At 32.4% G+C, this 20,240-nt stretch overlaps 1 protein-coding gene across 1 annotated transcript; it reads left to right on the forward strand.

Annotated features, from left to right (window-relative positions):
• The first annotated feature begins 19,332 nt into the window (after positions 1–19,332).
• On the forward strand, positions 19,333–19,989 carry LOC107953534 (putative disease resistance protein At3g15700). Its single transcript, XM_016888905.1, has one exon. It carries the CDS (start codon positions 19,333–19,335, stop codon positions 19,987–19,989), a length of 657 nt encoding a protein of 218 aa, XP_016744394.1.
• The last annotated feature ends 251 nt before the right edge of the window (positions 19,990–20,240 follow it).

Genomic DNA, 20,240 nt, shown 5'->3' on the forward strand with positions numbered 1-20,240 from the left:
AATAAAAATTAAAAGCCCATACAAGTATGTTTATTTATATTCGAACCTATATGAATTTATATATATACACATTCTTGCCTTTACCTAAGTTCACAACTTATTCATGTATATATAAATATACTTAACTAAATTTAATACAAATAATTTACATGTACTTATGTATACACACATATTCGAGCATAATATATATATTTGTATCTAAGCTCAATATGAAAACATATTTATGTACATCCATACATATTCAAAACTATACATACATGCTTAACATTCATATCTTATAATATAATCAATACTTAATTATATATATAAATGTTCCATCTCTCATATAATCACCTTATTTAAAAAAAATTACCTATACAATTACAGTATACATATCACTAATCAAACCCAAAGTTTTTTTTACATATATATATGTATATTCGAAAACCCATGTATACATGAGTATAATACGTACCTTTAATTAAAGCAAGAATTTATACATGTGTTTATTTTCTCTTATTTGAATCTTATGTGTATATATATATAACCTTCAAACAATCAATTAAATTCAGAACATATTCATATAGATACATATATAAATATTAATACATTATATATTTATATATATATGCTTTTATAGCATTCCTACTTTAACTTAATTCAAAAATTTATATAAGCATATATATATTCATATTCGAACACTTTATACACACACATATATATACATATACCATTTATAATTCTAATTTATTCAATCAAATTACTTCAAATTAAAGCTCAACAACAACTACAATCGATATACATACATATATACTAATTTAAGATCATTAAATAGCTAATAGACTTACCTCGGATATAGACGGAGACGTTTGACTATTCGACTACTTTTGTTTTCCCCCAATCCAATTCCGTTTTCTTTGTTTCTTGATCTAAACATATTCAAATTTAGCCTTTTTATCCATCAAATCATTCAATTAAATCCAAAAATACATAAATGGGCAAATTACCATTTTGCCCCTAACATTTTACTTTTTTTAGTCCTTTTTGCACAAAACACAAAATACACAAAATTTAATCACACCATACTAGAGCCGAATGTTCCTAGTGTTCATACAAGTCCACACATTTCATTTACTTCACATTTTAGTCCCTCAAAAATTTATTTTCACAATTTAGCCCTAATTACTGAATTTCACCAAAATTTCAAAGACAAAACATGTTAATCTTTCACATATCTTTCATTTTTCATCATCAACTATCACAAAGCTCAAGCATTCATCAATGACACATTTCAAAATCATCAACAATTCACAAAATTAAGACATGGGTTTTGAAGTATTCAAAGCAACGATCTCAAAAACGTAAAAATTATCAAAAATCGAACAAAAACTAACCTTGAATTAAGCTTCAAAAGATGGTCGAACCTAGCTTAGGTTTCTTTCTGTCTCTTTTCTCTAGTTTCGGTCAAAATAAGATGAAAATGTGGCTTTTAATTTGTTTGTCTTGTAATATATATTAACTTTATAATATAATATATTATTATAACCTTTATACATAATATAAAAACTATAAATTATAAGCATAATGCCGTCCACTATCATGATTAATGGCCTAATTTCCTATTAAGGACTTCACATTATAAAGACATTAGCAAGTTAGCACTTTACACATTAATTAGTCAATTTCACATTTTACGCGATTAAGTCATTTTATTAAATTAAGCACACAAACAATAAAATTAATTCACGAAACTTTCACACATGTAAATTAACACATAATAAACACAGAAAATAATATTAAATTTTTTTTAGACTCGGATTCGTGGTCTTGAAACCACTATGTCCGATTAGGGTCGAAATCAGGCTGTGACAACTTTTACCGCTTAGGGATTTTCGTCCCCGAAAATCTTACGGGTGAATAGGTTTGGATAACGCTATTTTATTGTATCCTCCGGTTCCCTAGTTGCTTCTTCGACTCCGTGTTTAAGCCACAACACTTTAACTAATAGAATTCCCTTGTTTCGTAACTCTTTAACTTCACGAGCCAAAGTATGAATCGGTTCTTCTTCATATGACATATCAGATTTAATCTTAATTTCTGACAGACTAATTACATGTGAAGGATCATATTGGTATCTACGAAGCATTGAAACATGAAATACATTGTGAAGTTTTTTTTTCTAACTCAGGTGGCAACAACAATCTATAAATAATCGGCCCAATACGCTCTATAATCTCATAAGGTTTAATGAATCTCGGACTCAATTTGCCATTACGACTGAATCTTAGCATTTTCTTCCACGGCGAGACTTTTCAAAAACACTTTATCTCCAATCTGAATCTCTATATCCTTTCTTTTCAAGTCTACATATGATTTCTGATGATCTGATGCTGCTTTCAGACTATCTCGAATCACTTTCACTTTCTGTTCAGTTTCTTTAATTAAATCAATCCCGTGTATCTTATTCTCGTTAAGCTCGGTCCAATACAATGGTGTACGACATTTACGACCGTACAAAGCCTTGTAAGGTGCCATTTTGATGCTAGACTGAAAGTTATTATTATATGCAAATTCAATCAAAGGTAAGTATCGTTCCCACATACCTTCAAACTTGAGAATGCAACACTCAACATATCCTCAAGTATTTGGATAATTCGTTTAGACTGACCATCTATTTGCGGATGGAAAGTTGTACTGAAGTGTAGTTTTGTACCTAAAGCATCTTGCAGTCCTCAGGTCTCTGTCTGAAACAATAGAAATAGGTACACCATGCAACCTCACAATCTGAGAAACATGTAACTCAGCTAGCTTACCAAGTGAATAATTTGTGCGAACCGGAAAAAAAAGTGCCGATTTAGTCGATCTATCCACTACAACCCAAATAGCATCTTTCTTGCTCGGTGTCAATAGTAAACTAGATACACAATCCATCGTGACTCTGTCCCATTTTCATTCAGGTATCATGATCGGTTGAAGCAACCCTGAAGGTACCTGATGCTCGGCTTTTACTTGCTGACATATTAAACACTTTGAAACAAAGTCAGAAATGTCTTGTTTCATACCGCGCCACCAATAGTGCTGTTTTAGATCATTATACATTTTCATGTTACCTAGATGAATGGATAATCGACTATTATGAGCTTCATTCAAGATCATCTGAATTAACTCTGAATTTTTTTTAGAACACATAATCGGTTTCTGAATCTCTAACAATTCTCAACATCAACCAGAAACTCTGAATCAACATTTGAATCACACTGAGCCTGTTTTGTAATTAAATCCTCATTGGCTTTCTGAGCTTCACAAATCTGTTGCACAAATAATGATTTTGCTTTCAACTCAGCTATTATCTTATCATCATCAGACATAACTATATGTGCATTCATTGTACGCAAAGCAAACAGTGATTTTTTACTTAAAGCATCAGCGACAACATTAGCTTTTCTTAGATGATAATCAATCACGAGGTCGTAATCTTTAAGCAAATCTAACCATCGACACTGTCTCAGATTCAAATATTTCTATGTCAGTCACTTTACTATCAATCACATATGCAAAGTAAGTTTGGCAGCGCTTTCTCACATACTTCAGAGCTAACATCGAAGATATCATAGTTGGTAAACCATTCAAATCATTAGATTCAACCCGAAAAATCTGATCATTCAGACATCTCAAGTCAATAGTCTTCCTTTTACAATTTACCACAGCATCGTGTAAAGTTAACCAGTCTATACCCAGAATAATATCAAACTCGTTGAATGGCAAAAACATCAAATGAGTAGGAAAACATCAATATCGAATCATCAACGGACAATTCTTGCACACTTTGTTAACCAAAACACACCGGCCCAGAGGGTTCGATACTTTAATTATAAACTCAGTAGACTCTACAAGCAAAGTTTTATTGAATATTAAAGTTTCACCCATATGAATGAGTTGAACTAGGATCAATCAATGCAATAACATTAGTATCATAAAGAATGAAAGTACCGATAATGACATCTAGGGAAGAAACCTCCTCTTGAGCGCGTATAGCATATGCTCTAACAGGTACACGAGCTTTAGATTGAACTGTCGTATCTTTCGTCCTTCTCCGACTGTCACTTACATTACCTGTATGCCTGGGTGGTCTACCTCGCACATACATATTACTCGGTCTGGTATTCTGTACAGTGTTTTGTTTAGCTAACATCGGGCACTCCCGAATAAAATGATCCTTCGATCTGCACTTAAAACAAGACCGATCATGCAATCTACAATCTCTAGGATGCCACTTTCCATAATGCTTGCACTCGGATCTATTTTGTTGAACATTTTCAACACTAGCAACTGAAGTGGCTCGTGAACTCACAGGAGATCGATCTCAATCTCATCTAGAAAAGCTTGCAGTAGCTTTAGATCGACTATGATCATCTCTGGATTTCTTTGAGGTTGACTGAAATGATTTACTGAATGTTCTTTTTCGAGAATCTCTAGCTTCAAAGTCAGCTTTTATCTTCTCTTTCCTAAGCTCTTCAGCTTTGCAAGCTCGTTCAACAAGTATCAAAAACTCTTTTATCTCAAGTATGTCAACTAACAGTTTAATGTCTTCATTCAACCCATCTTCAAATCTCTTACACATAGTCACACACTCTCGGGCATATTTGCTAAGTCGCACAAATTTCTGCTCATATTCAGTAACAGTCATACGACCCTGTTTAAGTTCAAGAAATTCTTTACGTTTCTGATCAATGAATCTCTGACTAATATATTTCTTGTGGAACTCCTTCTGAAAGAATTCCCAGGTGACACACTCTTTCGGTACAATCGACACTAAAGTATTCCACCAATGATAGGCAGAATCACGTAACAAAGATATGGAACATTTCAAACATTCCTCAGATGTACATGACAGTTCTTCAAATACACAGATAATGTTATCAAGCCAAAATTCAACCCACTCAACATCATCATTAACTGTGGCCCTAAACTCTTTAGCCCGTATTTTTTTAATTTTATCAACAGGGGGCTTACTTAATCACATCGGATCAATCATCGAAGGTATCACAGGTATCGGAGATGGATTATTTTGAGGTGGGGGTTGTTGCACAGCCGGATTAGTTCAAATATATTGTGTAAACCAATCATTCATCATTTGGTAGAAGGCTTGCTTTGCCTCCTCCTCTTGTCTACTCGAGGTAGGCTAAGAATCAACTGGCACTGCCCCTTGCGCAGGAGCAGGCGCTATACTTTCAACGTCATCAGCTACAGCTCAATAGGGATCCATTACTATACGAAATCATATTTTTAGATGTCAGAAGTCATCACACTATCGAAATATAAATTATGGCATGTACAACTAGACTCACATGCACTACGTTAGTCCTAGAACTGACTAAACCGTGGCTCTGATACCAATCAAATGTAACACCCCTAACCCTTATCCGTCGCCAGACTAGGGTTACGAGGCATTACAGAACAAAACATACCTCAATACAAACGTTCATTAGAATTCAAGAATTTAACATTGATATGCAATTCATTTGAATACATGTTTAAATCAACTATTTCTAAATCAAAATATAAGCATTGTATATATATAAATGGAAATATATTAAGCTTAGCCAAATTTTAAGTAAGTATAATTATAAATTCTATTTTAACCTTTTTAAAACAAAGCATAACATTTTGATCCCGTTAAACCATAAGAAAATAAGCCATTGTCGTATGGCTATTAATTTCATATACAATATATCAAAGTACGAATTTCCAAAACATTTATCTAGCCTGTACATGCCAAAGTTAAAATTTAAACAGTTTAATACTGAGACAATAGATAGAGTGATGAACTTGCTGACGATCCCCGAACTTGAAGCTTGATCTTAAGTTTAAAAATCAGAAAGACATAAACAAACAAAGTAAGCTTTTATAGCTTAGTAAGTCTATAACATAACAGAAATTATAAAAATAATTATGTAATTTCCTGATACACTTAATGAATTCGCAAATAGTATATATGTTAACTATTACATATAGTCAAAAGCATACTTAATTATCAACTCTTAAAACCGAATGTAATTTCACCATAAACATGAATAGCCGAATGCTTATATACATATATGCTTAACAAATATTAGCTCCAAATGTATATACACTTATTATAACTAAATGTATATATGTATTTATCACCTGCATATATCTAAATGCATATATGTGCTTATCGCTTGCACTTCATCGAATGCATATATATTATTCAAATACATATGCCAAAAGCATATAATTATACTTATCAACCACATGTACCGAATGCACATATATATATTTACTATAATCCACATATGTCGAGTGCATACACATATATATCCAACAATTTCATGATAACCAACATATATATATACTCACTAAACCCAAAGATTCGAACGTTTATATGCTCATCAAATACTTAGAAACAATTGTTCATATATTTATCCATTACATATAACCAAAATCATATACATACCCAATGCAAATAATCACTTAATTTAAACAGATTCACTCGCACTTAGCTTGTTAGGCTTAAAGCCTGATTTAGATCACCAGCACTTAGCCTGCTCGGCTTATAGCCTGATTCAGTTCACCGGCACTTAGCCTGCTAGGCTTATAGCCTGATTCAGTTCATCGGCATTTAGCTTGCTAGGCTTATAACCTGATTTAGATCACCGGTACTTAGCCTACTAGGTTTTAAAACCTGAAAATCTCAATTTCTCATATACAGAATAATTCCTCAAATATTTATTAACAGAAACACATATTCACCGTAGTCCATGCTCAAACATAAATGAGTTTGCAAATCATATTTTCAATCCAATTCAAGTACTAATAACTTATAATCATATAAATATATATTCGAACCTCATTTATAAAAACATAAACTTTTAAGTCTTTAATTCAATCTAAAAACTTGTACACAAATGTACATATAGATATATTCAAACTCCCGTATACATATTTAACATTTATACCTTTTAAATAAAAATTAAAAGCCCATACAAGTATGTTTATTTATATTCGAACCTATATGAATTTATATATATACACATTCTTGCCTTTACCTAAGTTCACAACTTATTCATGTATATATAAATATACTTAACTAAATTTAATACAAATAATTTACATGTACTTATGTATACACACCTATTCGAGCATAATATATATATATTTGTATCTAAGCTCAATATGAAAACATATTTATGTACATCCATACATATTCAAAACTATACATACATGCTTAACATTCATATCTTATAATATAATCAATACTTAATTATATATATAAATGTTCCATCTCTCATATAATCACCTTATTTAAAAAAAATTACCTATACAATTAAAATATACATATCACTAATCAAACCCAAAGTTTTTTTTTACATATATATATGTATATTCGAAAACCCATGTATACATGAGTATAATACGTACCTTTAATTAAAGCAAGAATTTATACATGTGTTTATTTTCTTATATTTGGATCTTATGTGTATATATATATAACCTTCAAACAATCAATTAAATTCAGAACATATTCATATAGATACATATATAAATATTAATACATTATATATTTATATATATATGCTTTTATAGCATTCCTACTTTAACTTAATTCAAAAATTTATATAAGCATATATATATATTCATATTCGAACACTTTATACACACACACATATATATATACCATTTATAATTCTAATTTATTCAATCAAATTACTTCAAATTAAAGCTCAACAACAACTACAATCGATATACATACATATATACTAATTTAATATCATTAAATAGCTAATAGACTTACATCGGATATAGACGGAGACGTTTGACTATTCGACTACTTTTGTTTTCCCCCAATCCAATTCCGTTTTCTTCGTTTCTTGATCTAAACATATTCAAATTTATCCTTTTTATCCATCAAATCATTCAATTAAATCCAAAAATACATAAATGGGCAAATTACTATTTTGCCCCTAACATTTTACTTTTTTTAGTCCTTTTTTGCAAAAAAAACAAAATACACAAAATTTAATCACACCATACTAGGGCCGAATGTTCCTAGTGTTCATACAAGTCCACACATTTCATTTATTTCACATTTTAGTCCCTCAAAAATTTATTTTCACAATTTAGCCATAATTGCTCAATTTCACCAAAATTTCAAAGACAAAACATGTTAATCTTTCATATATCTTTCATTTGTCATCATCAACTATCACAAAGCTTAAGCATTCATCAATGGCACATTTCAAAATCATCAACAATTCACAAAATTAAGACATGTGTTTTGAAGTATTCAAAACAACGATCTCAAAAACGTAAAAATTATCAAAAACCGAACAAAAACTAACCTTGAATTAAGCTTCAAAAGATGGTCGAACCTAGCTTAGGTTTCTTTCTTTCTCTTTTCTCTAGTTTCAGTCAAAATAAGATGAAAATTTGGCTTTTAATTTGTTTGTGTTTTAATATATATTAACTTTATAATATAATATATTATTATAACCTTTATACATAATATAAAAACTATAACTTATAAGCATAATGTCGTCCACTATCATGATTAATGACCTAATTTCCTATTAAGGACTTCACATTATAAAGACATTAGCAAGTTAGCACTTTACACATTAATTAGTCAATTTCACATTTTACGCGATTAAGTCATTTTATTAAATTAAGCACACAAACAATAAAATTAATTCATGAAACTTTCACACGTGTAAATTAACACATAATAAACATAGAAAATGATATTAAATTTTTTTTAGACTCGGATTCGTGGTCCTTAAACCACTATGTCCGATTAGGGTTGAAATCAGGCTGTGACATTAATAGTATGATAGTAGTAGGATCCAAAATATAAGGTTATGTATAAATATGTTCGGTGGAATCATTGAGTTATGAAGCTGGAATTGATAATACAAATCATATATATATCCATGTGTTCAAAGAGAAAGGTTATAAGTTTTGAGTTGAATTTTACGTATAGATTTATATCCATAAATAGTTTGAATACGAGATACAACTTATGTGAATTGAGATTTCATGCTCAGTGCCTAGAAGGCTTATTTCCAGTGAATCAATTTAGACTCTATGTCTAGCAGGCTGGATGCCGGTGAAACAATTCAGACTTTATGTCTATCAGGCAAAGTACCAGTGAATCTATTTATATTACGTGTTTAAATATAATGGATATGCGAATGAATTATGTCATATGAAATTGAAGAACATGTATGTGAAAAATATAATGTCGGTAATGACAATATATCGCAAAGAAAAATAGAAATAGAAAATAAAGAACACACAGATTTTACGTGGAAACCCTTTCGGGAAAAAACCACGGACAGAGGAGAAGAAAATTCACTATGTCAAATTCGAATTAATTACAAGAGGAGTAGACTATGCCTATTTATAGGCTTGTAAACCTTTTTCTAATAGGAGTGAAACTCCTTATTCTAATCAATATCATATACATGGAGTTTAATAAGATTTAAAAACCTTATTCTAAAATAAAATAAAAGAAGTATAATTCTATAGGGATTTTACTTTTATTTTATTTTACCACTGTATTTTATTTATATAATGATTCGAGTCACTTAATTCTAACAATCTCCACCTTGAAACGAATTCTTAATAAACAAGTTCTTCATCGCGAGCTTTCAATGAACAAGTTCTCCACCTCTTCCATAAAACCCCTTAAGGGTTTATCTTCAACAATGAACACCAACCAAGTCTAAGCAATGCTCAAACTTGGTTATAGGAAGTGACTTAGTCATCATATCTGCAGGATTTTCATGAGTACTAATTTTGCGCACAACAATATCACCACGAGCAATAATATCATGAACAAAATGATACCTAACATCAATGTGTTTTGTTCTCTCATGAAACATTTGATCTTTTGTAAGGAAGATGGCACTTTGACTATCACAAAATACTATATTGATTTGAAGGTCTTCATTGAGTTCACTAAAGAGTCCCTTCAACCAAATAGCTTCTTTACAAGCCTCAGTAATCGCCATGTACTCAGCTTCAGTGGTAGACAAAGTGACTATAGTTTGCAAAGTGGCTTTCCAACTGATTGCACAACCTCCGATTGTAAAGACATAACCTGTGAGAGATCTTCTTCTATCGAGGTCTCCAGCAAAATCAGCATCAACATACCCAATGACTCCATCTCTAGTTCTTCCAAACTGTAAGCAAACATCGGTAGTACCTCGTAAGTATCTTAAAACCCACTAAACTGCTTTCCAATGTTCTTCACTGGGATTCTCCATGTATCTGCTAACTGCACTAACTGCATATGATAAATCTGGACGTGAACAAACCATGGCATACATGAGAGATCCCACTGCACTAGAGTATGGAACATGTGACATGTACTCAATCTCATCATCTGATTATGGAGACAAAGCCGATGAAAGCCTGAAATGGGCTGCTAAAGGAGTACTAACAGGCTTAGCATTCTGCATATTGAATCTGCAAAGAACTTTCTCAATGTACCCCTTCTGACTTAGGTACAATTTACTTGCTTTTCTATCTCTGAGAATCTCCATACCAAGTATCTTTTTTGCCGGTCCCAAGTCTTTCATCTCAAATTCTTCACTTAGTTGGACTTTGACCTTCCTTATCTCTCATTTATCTTTCGCTGCTATCAACATGTCATCAACATAAAGGAGTAGATACACAAAAGAACCATCACTGTTTTTCTTAAAATAAACACAACTGTCAAAGCTACTTCTTTTAAAATCATGAGAAGTCATAAATGAATCAAACCTCTTATACCATTGTCTTGGTGATTGTTTCAAACCGTAAAGGGACTTTTTCAGCAAGCAAACATAGTCCTCTTTTTCTGAGACTGTAAAACCCTCTGGTTGTTGCATGTAGATATCCTCCTCAAGTTCTCCATACAAAAATGCAGTTTTTACATCTAATTGCTCAAGCTCCAAATCATGCATGGCCACAATACCAAGCAAAGCTCAAATCAAACTATGCTTCACAACTGAAGAGAACATATCTGTGAAGTCCACTCCTGGAATTTGACTGTAACCCTTTACAACAAGCCTTGCCTTATATCTGGGTTCTTCAACTCTTGGAGTCCCCTATTTCTTCTTAAACACCCATTTACAACGAACAACCTTTTTACCTTTAGGAAGTTTCACAAGATCCCATGTTTGATTTTTGTGTAGTGATTCCATCTCCTCTTGTATAACAAACATCCACTTTTCTGAGTCTTCACAACTAATCGCCTCAGAATAATTAGATGACTCTTGGTTTGCATCTATATCTTCAGCCACATTTAAAGCATAAGCAGCTAGATCAGTTTCAGTATACTTCTTTGGAGGTTTAATTTCTCTTCTAGTTTTGTTTTTGGCGATAGAGTATTGTGGTGAAGAAGCAACTCTATTTTGAATTTTTGTACTAACTTTAGTAGCTGACTCTGTTGTAGATTCTAGATTAATCTGATGCTCCACCTACTTTTGATTTTCTTTATTGGAAGAGTCTTTAAGAGATAAGTTAGGTAGCATAGTAGTTTCATCAAAAACAACATCTCTGCTAATCACAACTTTTCTATTTTCAGGACACCATAACTTATACCCTTTTACACCAGCTTTATAACCAAGAAAAACACATTTAATAGATCTCGGTTCCAATTTTCCATTATCAACATGAGCATACGCAGGACAACCAAAGATCTTTAAATCAGAATAGTCAGCAGGATTACTAGACCATACCTCTTGTGGAGTCTTTTTCTCAATGGCAACGGATGGAGATCGGTTGATAAAAAAACATGCAGTAGAGGCTGCTTCTGCCCAAAATGACTTTGATAAGTTGGCATTTGACAACATACATCGAACCTTCTCCATGATCGTTCTGTTCATTCGTTCTGCAATGCCATTTTGCTGTGGAGTATGACGAACTGTCAAGTGTCTCACGATCCCTTCTGACTTGCACAGTTTATTAAATTCATCAGAACAGAACTCTAAGCCATTGTCTGTGCGGAGGTATTTTATTTGCTTTCCCGTCTATTTTTCAATCATGGTTTTCCAAGACTTAAATGCGAAACACATCACTTTCTACTTCAAGAAGAACGCCTTAGCATATAATTAGCTCTACCTCTCGAAGGTACTCTGGATGGCCCCCACAAATCCATATGAATATACTCTAACGTTCCCTTCGTGTTATGGATTCCTCTGGTGAATCGAACTCTCTTTTGCTTCCCAAAAATGCAGTGCTCACAGAACTTCAATTTGCAAATTCCTTGCCTATCAAGAAGTCCTCTTTTGCTCAATTCTGCCATGCCATTCTCACTCATATGCCTTAGGCGCATATGCCAAAGTTTAGTAATATCATCATCTGACAAGGAAGAGGATGAGACAGCTACATCACCAGTTTCAGTAGAACCCTGCAAAACATATAACTTGGCAGTCTTTCTCTACCCTTTCATCACAATGAGGGAACCTTTGGAAATCTTCAAAGCCTCACTTTCAGCTGTGTATTTGTACCCTTTTAAATCAAGAGTACTCAATGAAATTAAATTTCTCTTTAATTCTGGAACATGTCGTACTTCACTAAGTATTCTGACAACTCCATCAAACATCTTAACTCTAATTGTTCCAACACCTGCAATTCTACATGAAGCATTATTTCCCATCAACACAATACCTTCAGACACTGTTTCGTAAGTTGTAAACCAATCCCGATTGGGACTCATGTGAAAGGTGCAACCCGAATCAAGGATTCACTCCTCGCTCACTTTGGAATTGTTGACAGAAGCGACTAGAAGTTCACCATCGCAGTAATCTTCTACAACATCAGCTTTACCAGAATTTTCTAGTTGTTTTCCATTTTGATTCGCAGCCTCCCTTTTAATCTTGTTCTGTAGCTTATAGCACTCAGATTTAATGTGCCCTTTCGTCTTGCAAAAGTTATAAGTTTTACCTATGTTTGAAGACTTCGATCTACCCTTAGATTTACTACGAGGATTCCGTTCCTGTGTCCTTCCACGATCATCATCAGCATTTCGATCCTGTCTCCCACGAACAATAAGACCCTCTCCCTAAGAGTCAGTTTTAACCACAAGATGCTTCATCTTATCATACGAGGTTAAAGAATCATAAAACTCATCAACTGTGAGAGACTCGCGGCTATATAAAATCGTATCTCTAAAGGTTGAATAAGACGGGGGCAACGAACAAAGTAGAATCAACCCTAGATCTTCCTTATCATACTGAACCTCTATGGCCTCCAAGTTTGAGAGAATTTCTTTGAACACTGTTACGTGTTCGTGCACAGATGCACATTCCTCCAAACGATGAGCATAAAGACGCTGCTTCATATGTAGCTTACTAGTTAGAGTTTTCAACATACATATCTGTTCCAACCTTTTCCATAATCCAACGACAGTCTTTTCCTTCATCACATCCTGCAAAATTTCATTAGATAAATGCAGATGTAACTGTGTTAACGCCTTTCGATCCTTGCGCTTCTTCTCTTCTTCCGTCAATGTTGAAGCCATCTTATCTACCCCTAGTAGGGCTTTCTCTAAGTCCATCTGTACAAGAACTGCTTGCATCTTTATCTGCCACAACGCAAATCTGGTGTTGCGATCCAATAGCGGAATTTCGTACTTCAAAGACGTCATTACCGTGATTGAGATGAACAACTCGAAAGCTCTGATACCCATTTGTGAAAAATATAATGTCGGTAATGACAATATATCGGAAAGAAAAATAGAAATAGAAAATAAAGAACACACAGATTTTACATGGAAACCCTTTCGGGAAAAACCACGGGCAGAGGAGAAGAAAATTCACTATGTCGAATTCGAATTAATTACAAGAGGAGTAAACTATGCCTATTTATAGGCTTGTAAACCTTATTCTAATAGGAGTGAAACTCCTTATTCTAATCAATATTATATACATGGAGTTTAATAAGATTTAAAAAACCTTATTGTAAAATAAAATAAAAGAAATATAATTCTATAGAGATTTTACTTTTATTTTATTTTACCACTATATTTTATTTAAATAAGGATTCGAGACACTTAATTCTAACAATGTACATATATTCGGTCATTGGATGTTGATGAGCATATAAGCATTCGTTTATATGTAATTGAAGAGCATATAAATATATATATTTGTTCTTATGCATTTGCTAAGTTTATATATATTCGGATGTATGTATGTGATAATCTATATATATATGCATTTGGTATATGCATTTAATAAGCATCTACGTATACGGTGAAATGCATTTTTGGTAAGTAGGAATATATTCGGTTAAATTTGTTTGAGGTATATGTATATATATACATTCGGTGATAATCTTTGTTAAGCATATATATATGCATTCGGCTATTCTTGTTTAAAGTGTACATGCATTCGGTTTTAAATGTTGATAATTATGTAAGCATTTGACTATACGTAACTGATATGTAAATGTAATGGTTGTAAAGTTTGATGAGTATTTATAAATACATTTGATTATATGCATGTCATATATATATATGTACTCTTTGATATGAATGCTATGAGTTCATATATTTGGTTATAAATAAGATGTTTATGAATAGCAATATTCAAATGGTAATATATGTAGTACTCGCGATTTCATTAAGTGTACGCAGGAAATTATATAATTTATTTTATATTTAGTTATGCTGTAAATTTACTAAGCTATAAAAGCTTCAACCTTTTAAAGATCAAGCTTCAAGCTTCAAGCTTCAAGCTTGAGGATCAACTTTCTGCTTTATAGATTTAAAGTTCAAGCTTCAAGCTTGAGGATCGTCAGCAAGATCATCACTCTATCTACTCTTTCGGTATTAAAATGTTTAAATTTTAACTATGGCATGTATAGACTAGATAAATGTTTTGAAGGTCATACTTTGTTATATTGTATATTAATTTAATAGCCACACGAAAATGGTTTATTTCCTTATGGATTAGTTGGATTGTAATGTCTTTATTTTGTTTTAAATGATCTAAGTGAAGCTCATAATATGTCATATTTAATATTAGATCAAGTTTATTAAATTTTAAATATTTATATACAATGTATATGTTTTGATTTTGCAATGGTTGTGTTTTGTTCAGTAATGCCTCGTAACCCTAATTCGGCAACGGATACGGGTTAGGGATGTTACATGCCTAATATTTTGGTAGTAACATGTTCACCTATGATCAAGGTAAGTGTTGTAAATTCCATTTGAACTTAATAAACATTAAATGCTTACCTATGGTTGTTTTTCTTACATGTAGATCCTTAATTGTTGGAAATCTAAAAGCCAGATCAGTGTGGATCTCACACTGAGGCGAAAAGAGTATAATCGTTTTGGTAATTATCACTGTGGCATGTATATAAGACGTGTCCTTGTTTGGTAATCACTGATGGGATGATTGTCAATGTTGGTAATGTAAGATAAGGTAGGAATGGTCAAGTTTGTGCTTAATTCATGTCATGAATTTAATGCCATTTGAACACTTTAATTGCAAAAGTTTTCTAAGCCTTATTTGCGTAAACTTGCACGACAACATTATCACCTACAATGCTTTAAGTGGTTTTGAAGAACAAAGCAGTATAGCCATCAGGCCTAGGGACCTTATCATTTCATTGCTCAAACATTGCCACCTTAACTTCTTCAGTAGTCACATCCCTAACTAATTCATCCAGAGCGACTTGTAAAAGTTCTTTAGGAAAAGACACTGAACAACCAGCAAAGTTCACATCATCGATACCTATGAGTTTAGTATAGAAGTTTATGATCTCATTTGCTATTTGATCATAAGTTCAAGAATTTAACGGATTTTGTAAAATTTTATTACTATCTTACAGCCTTGGACATTACATCAGCAAAAAATAAAACACATGAACTAAGAAAAATACCACTTTTGATATTAAATAAGTATAAAATAAAGTAAAAATATGTTCCAAATTCGACCATATAAATAAAATATTAAAACTTCATGCACATGTCACAACTTTAAAAAGAAGAAGAAGCGTGGTTTATTTGTTTCTTAACTAAATTATAGAATAAATTTTGAAATTAAGTCTATGTATTATTCTTGCATTTAGAATTTAGTCTTTATATTTTTTATTCTTAGGAATTTAATCCTTTTATTTTTCGAATCTAAAAATTCAACTCCGATTGTTAACATCATTAAAATTTTCTTTTAAATTCATTGGATTGACTTTTTAAATTTTTTAAAGTACTCACATGGAAACTATGTAACAAAAAAATATTGCAATGGATATTAATTTAATATATAATTTTAATGGTGTCAGCAACTCTTAAAAATTACATCATCATTTTAATCTAAATAAAGCATTTGAGCTGATCAATGACATTGTTAAAGTTGAGGTACCAAATTATGTCAAGAAATTAAAATATAAATATTAAATCCTAAATTTGTGCATAGCATAGGGACCAAAATTGAAATTTGACCATTGTTATATAATCTATAGAAAAAAATTATGGTGCCATATCACTTTGTCACGTTCATAGTTTCTTTCTTTTTTTTGTCAAGACATTTATAAATGCTGAAAAAAATTACCTTTAACTTTTCAACTACAAATAACTTTTTCTTTTTTTTTTTTTATGTTCGGACACTTGTCAGCATGTAAAGGATATGATAGTAAAACAATAAGATAACTATCACATATGAGTATATAAATTATTTGGACTACTTAATGGCATTGTAAAAGTAAAGAACGAAATTACCTAAACTTAAAATACCAAGATTAAATATCAAATGTGAGCATAGTAGAGAAACCGAAACTGCAATTTTACCATTATTTTATAATGATTAAAAAGGAGAAAAACTATCTCATTAGTTAGTCCAAATAATTAGCATTGCTATAATTTTGGTAGCTGACGTGGATTTAAAAAAAAAACAAAAGAATTATTCCAACTCTCCATGCCAAAATAATATTTCTGTCTGAATAATATTATATTTTATCATAGTAATCAATAATATTAACTATCTGGATTAAACATTATAAAAAGTAGGACCAAATTATTTTAGAAATTCAAGTATAAAGATTGAATCTTAATTTTAGGCCTAGGGGAGGGAAAGAAAAGAAAGAAAGATTGAACACGTGTCAAGTAGAGGGATCAAAAGCGATATTTGACCAATATTGTATAAAATGTGAAAAAGAAAAGGGACTATACACGTGTCAACGACCTTCCTTTTATAGTATAGATTTGAGCAAAAAACTAAAATATAAATATAAAAGAAAATGGAAGGGTGAGGAAGGGGATGGGAAATTAGAAACAAAATAAATTTTATGGTACTTGGCGAGGAAAAAAGTGAGGAAAAAAAACTAGGAGAGATAAGTTTTTTTTTCATCTTAATACATAAAAATAAATAATTCTAAAGGGAGAGAAATCCACTTACACCGGTGTAAAAATTATGTTAGTTTACACTTTTTCTGTGACTGATATTTAACAATTTAACAGTTGAATTTATTAATATAATTGTATTTATCATGCGTTTAAAATTTTAAATCGATCTAATATTTTTATTATATCGATCTACAATATTATCTATATTAATTGAATTGTTAGGATATTAATTGTAAAAAAGTGTTACGCAATGAGATAAAACTATGGTAATTATATTCAAATTAGAATAATATAAAAGAGAGAGAGACAATGAAAAGTCAAATTTATATATTTTTTAAATTTTAATTTTCTTTCATTTAATAATTTTTTCGTCCAAATATTTTCATTCCACCTACTGAGCACATTTTCTAATAAATTTATTAGAAATTGCATGTCATTTTCTAATTTGTCCTGTTTCTAATTACTAAAATTCGAAGACCAAAGTCGTCGCTTTGTGTTTCAAGAGTTTTCCAATTTTCCTTTTGATTCTCTGCTCCTTTTATCTGCAATCTCACTTTCTCAAAAGTCGGGTAAACTAGAAGAGATTAAAGCTTAGTTTGGATGAACGGTGTGTTTACCTCCGGTGAGGTTAAAAACAGTGGTGGCGGAGATTTTAGATATTGTAGCGGTGAGATTAGATATTGTAGCAGTGATATTAGAAACAATGGTGGAGTGTATGTTTGGATTCAAACGCAGCTGTAACAGTGAAGTGAGAATAAAAAATGACTATTAAGGACATCAGATCAGAATTGATATATAATAGACTTTTTTTAAAATGATTTAATTTTTTAAAATTATTAAAATATGTGGATTTATTAATTTATTTAATAAAATATTAAAATATAAATTTATAATAAAATATTTTTTTCTTTAGCCATCAACGTTTCCTATATTTTCCATCAAAGTTTTTTATTTTTACTTTTTTATTCAATTTATTAATAAATGAAAAGGGACAAAAAAGACATGTACGCTGCGTTTGTAATTTTGAATTTTCAATTGGGCATAAATGGAGCAGTAAAAATTTTGGGTGTGGCGTGATCTACTCCCTTCCACTGCACTGGAAGTTGGCCATCCACAGAAGGTTTTGTGCTGCGGTTGCACAAAAATCAGTAAAAAACGCACTGTACTGATACTAAACTGGGATCCAAAGGAGGCCTAAAACTCTAAAGTCATCAATCCTTTTGCTTAAGTAGGAGGTGGTATTATGCTGTCACTGCTTCTATTATTTTCGTCTTTGATTATGATAGTTACTCTGTTTTTCCTTTTCCACTTTAATATCTAAGAGGTAGAAGTAGCTAAGTATCAATGATAAGAATGTTTATTTCGTTACTGAATATATATAATTTTTTATTTGCCAGTGACTGCCGGATTAGCTTCCCAGTTGTTGTATAGTTTGTTCTGTCTCCTATAAATATTTCTTAAAGAAATAAAAAAATGGAGGCTCTTGCTTCTTTTGTTGAACCTCTTTTTAGCGAAGCTGCTGAGTGCATGGTTGACACCACTGCAGCACAACTTAGTTACGTGTTCAAGCATGACAAAAAGTTTCAGAACCTCAGGGGTAAAGTTGAAGAGCTGAAGTGTGCAAGACAAAGGGTGCAGCAATCTGTTGATGAGGCTAAAAGGAACGGAGAGAAGATTTTTGATGATATTGAAAGGTGGTTGACACTCTTGACAGTGGTGAATAAGAAGATCTCCAACCAGGCTACAACACAATCGCAGGAGGATGAAAATAAAGCAATGGAGAAGTATTTCGCTGGCTTTCTTCTTGGTATCAAGGATCGTTACCAGCTGAGCAAGAAAGCTGATGAGGAGGCGGAGGCCATAACACAACTCTTGAATGAAAGGATCGATTTGATAGAGTTTCCTACCGTCCTGCTCTTGAAGGAATAAGCATTAGACCTGTGAAAGAGTACGAGGCCTTTGGATCAAGAAGCGATGCTTTCAATGGGGCCATGGCGGCATTGGAAGATGATAATGTCAACGTAATAGGAGTGTACGGGATGGGAGGTGTGGGCAAAACCACACTCGTCAGAGAGGCTGCCAGACAAGTCAAGGAGAAAAAGCTGTTTGATGAAGTGGTCTTCGTAGCTGTAACACAGACACCAAACATGGTGAACATTCAAGACGAGATTGCCGAGAAGTTAGGCCTGAAAATTAAGGAAAGGAGAGTTGATGTACGAGCTGCCCGGCTACATGATAGACTAAAGAAAATCATCAATGTTCTTATCATCTTGGATGATATTTGGGTGACCCTGGATTTGGAGGCACTTGGAATTCCTTCTATAGACGACCACAAGGGATGCAAGATCTTGATGACTTCTAGGAGGCAAGAAGTATTGAAGTCGATGGGTTCTCAGAAAGTCCTTCCAATTGAACTACTGGAAGAAGATGAAGCATGGAAGCTGTTTAAGAACGTGGCTGGTCCTATAGTTGAAAGATCTGACCTGCAACCTACAGCAGAAAAAGTCGCCCCAAAATGTGCAAGATTGCCGATCGCTATTGCAACAGTTGCAAAGGCTTTGAAACATAAGGAGAATTTGTATGAATGGGAGGATGCTTTGGAAAGGGAGCTATCAGGTGATGTGCATTCAGCTATAAAGATGAGCTAGAACTACTTGGAAGGGGAGGAACTTAAAGAAACTTTCTTGCTCTGCTGTATAATGGGTCATAATGCTGCCACTGAAGACTTGCTGAAATATCGCAGAGGCTTGGGTTTATTCCGTGGCCTTGACACAGTTGAAAAAGTACGGAGGAGAGTACTGACATTGGTTAGTGAGCTCAAAGACTCTTCTCTGTTACTTTCTGGTTCTAGCCCTGAACAGTTTGACATGCGTGATGTTGTTTGCGAAGTGGCCATTGC

This window comes from Gossypium hirsutum, chromosome D11, assembly GCF_007990345.1.
Source record: "Gossypium hirsutum isolate 1008001.06 chromosome D11, Gossypium_hirsutum_v2.1, whole genome shotgun sequence".
Lineage (NCBI taxonomy): Eukaryota > Viridiplantae > Streptophyta > Magnoliopsida > Malvales > Malvaceae > Gossypium > Gossypium hirsutum.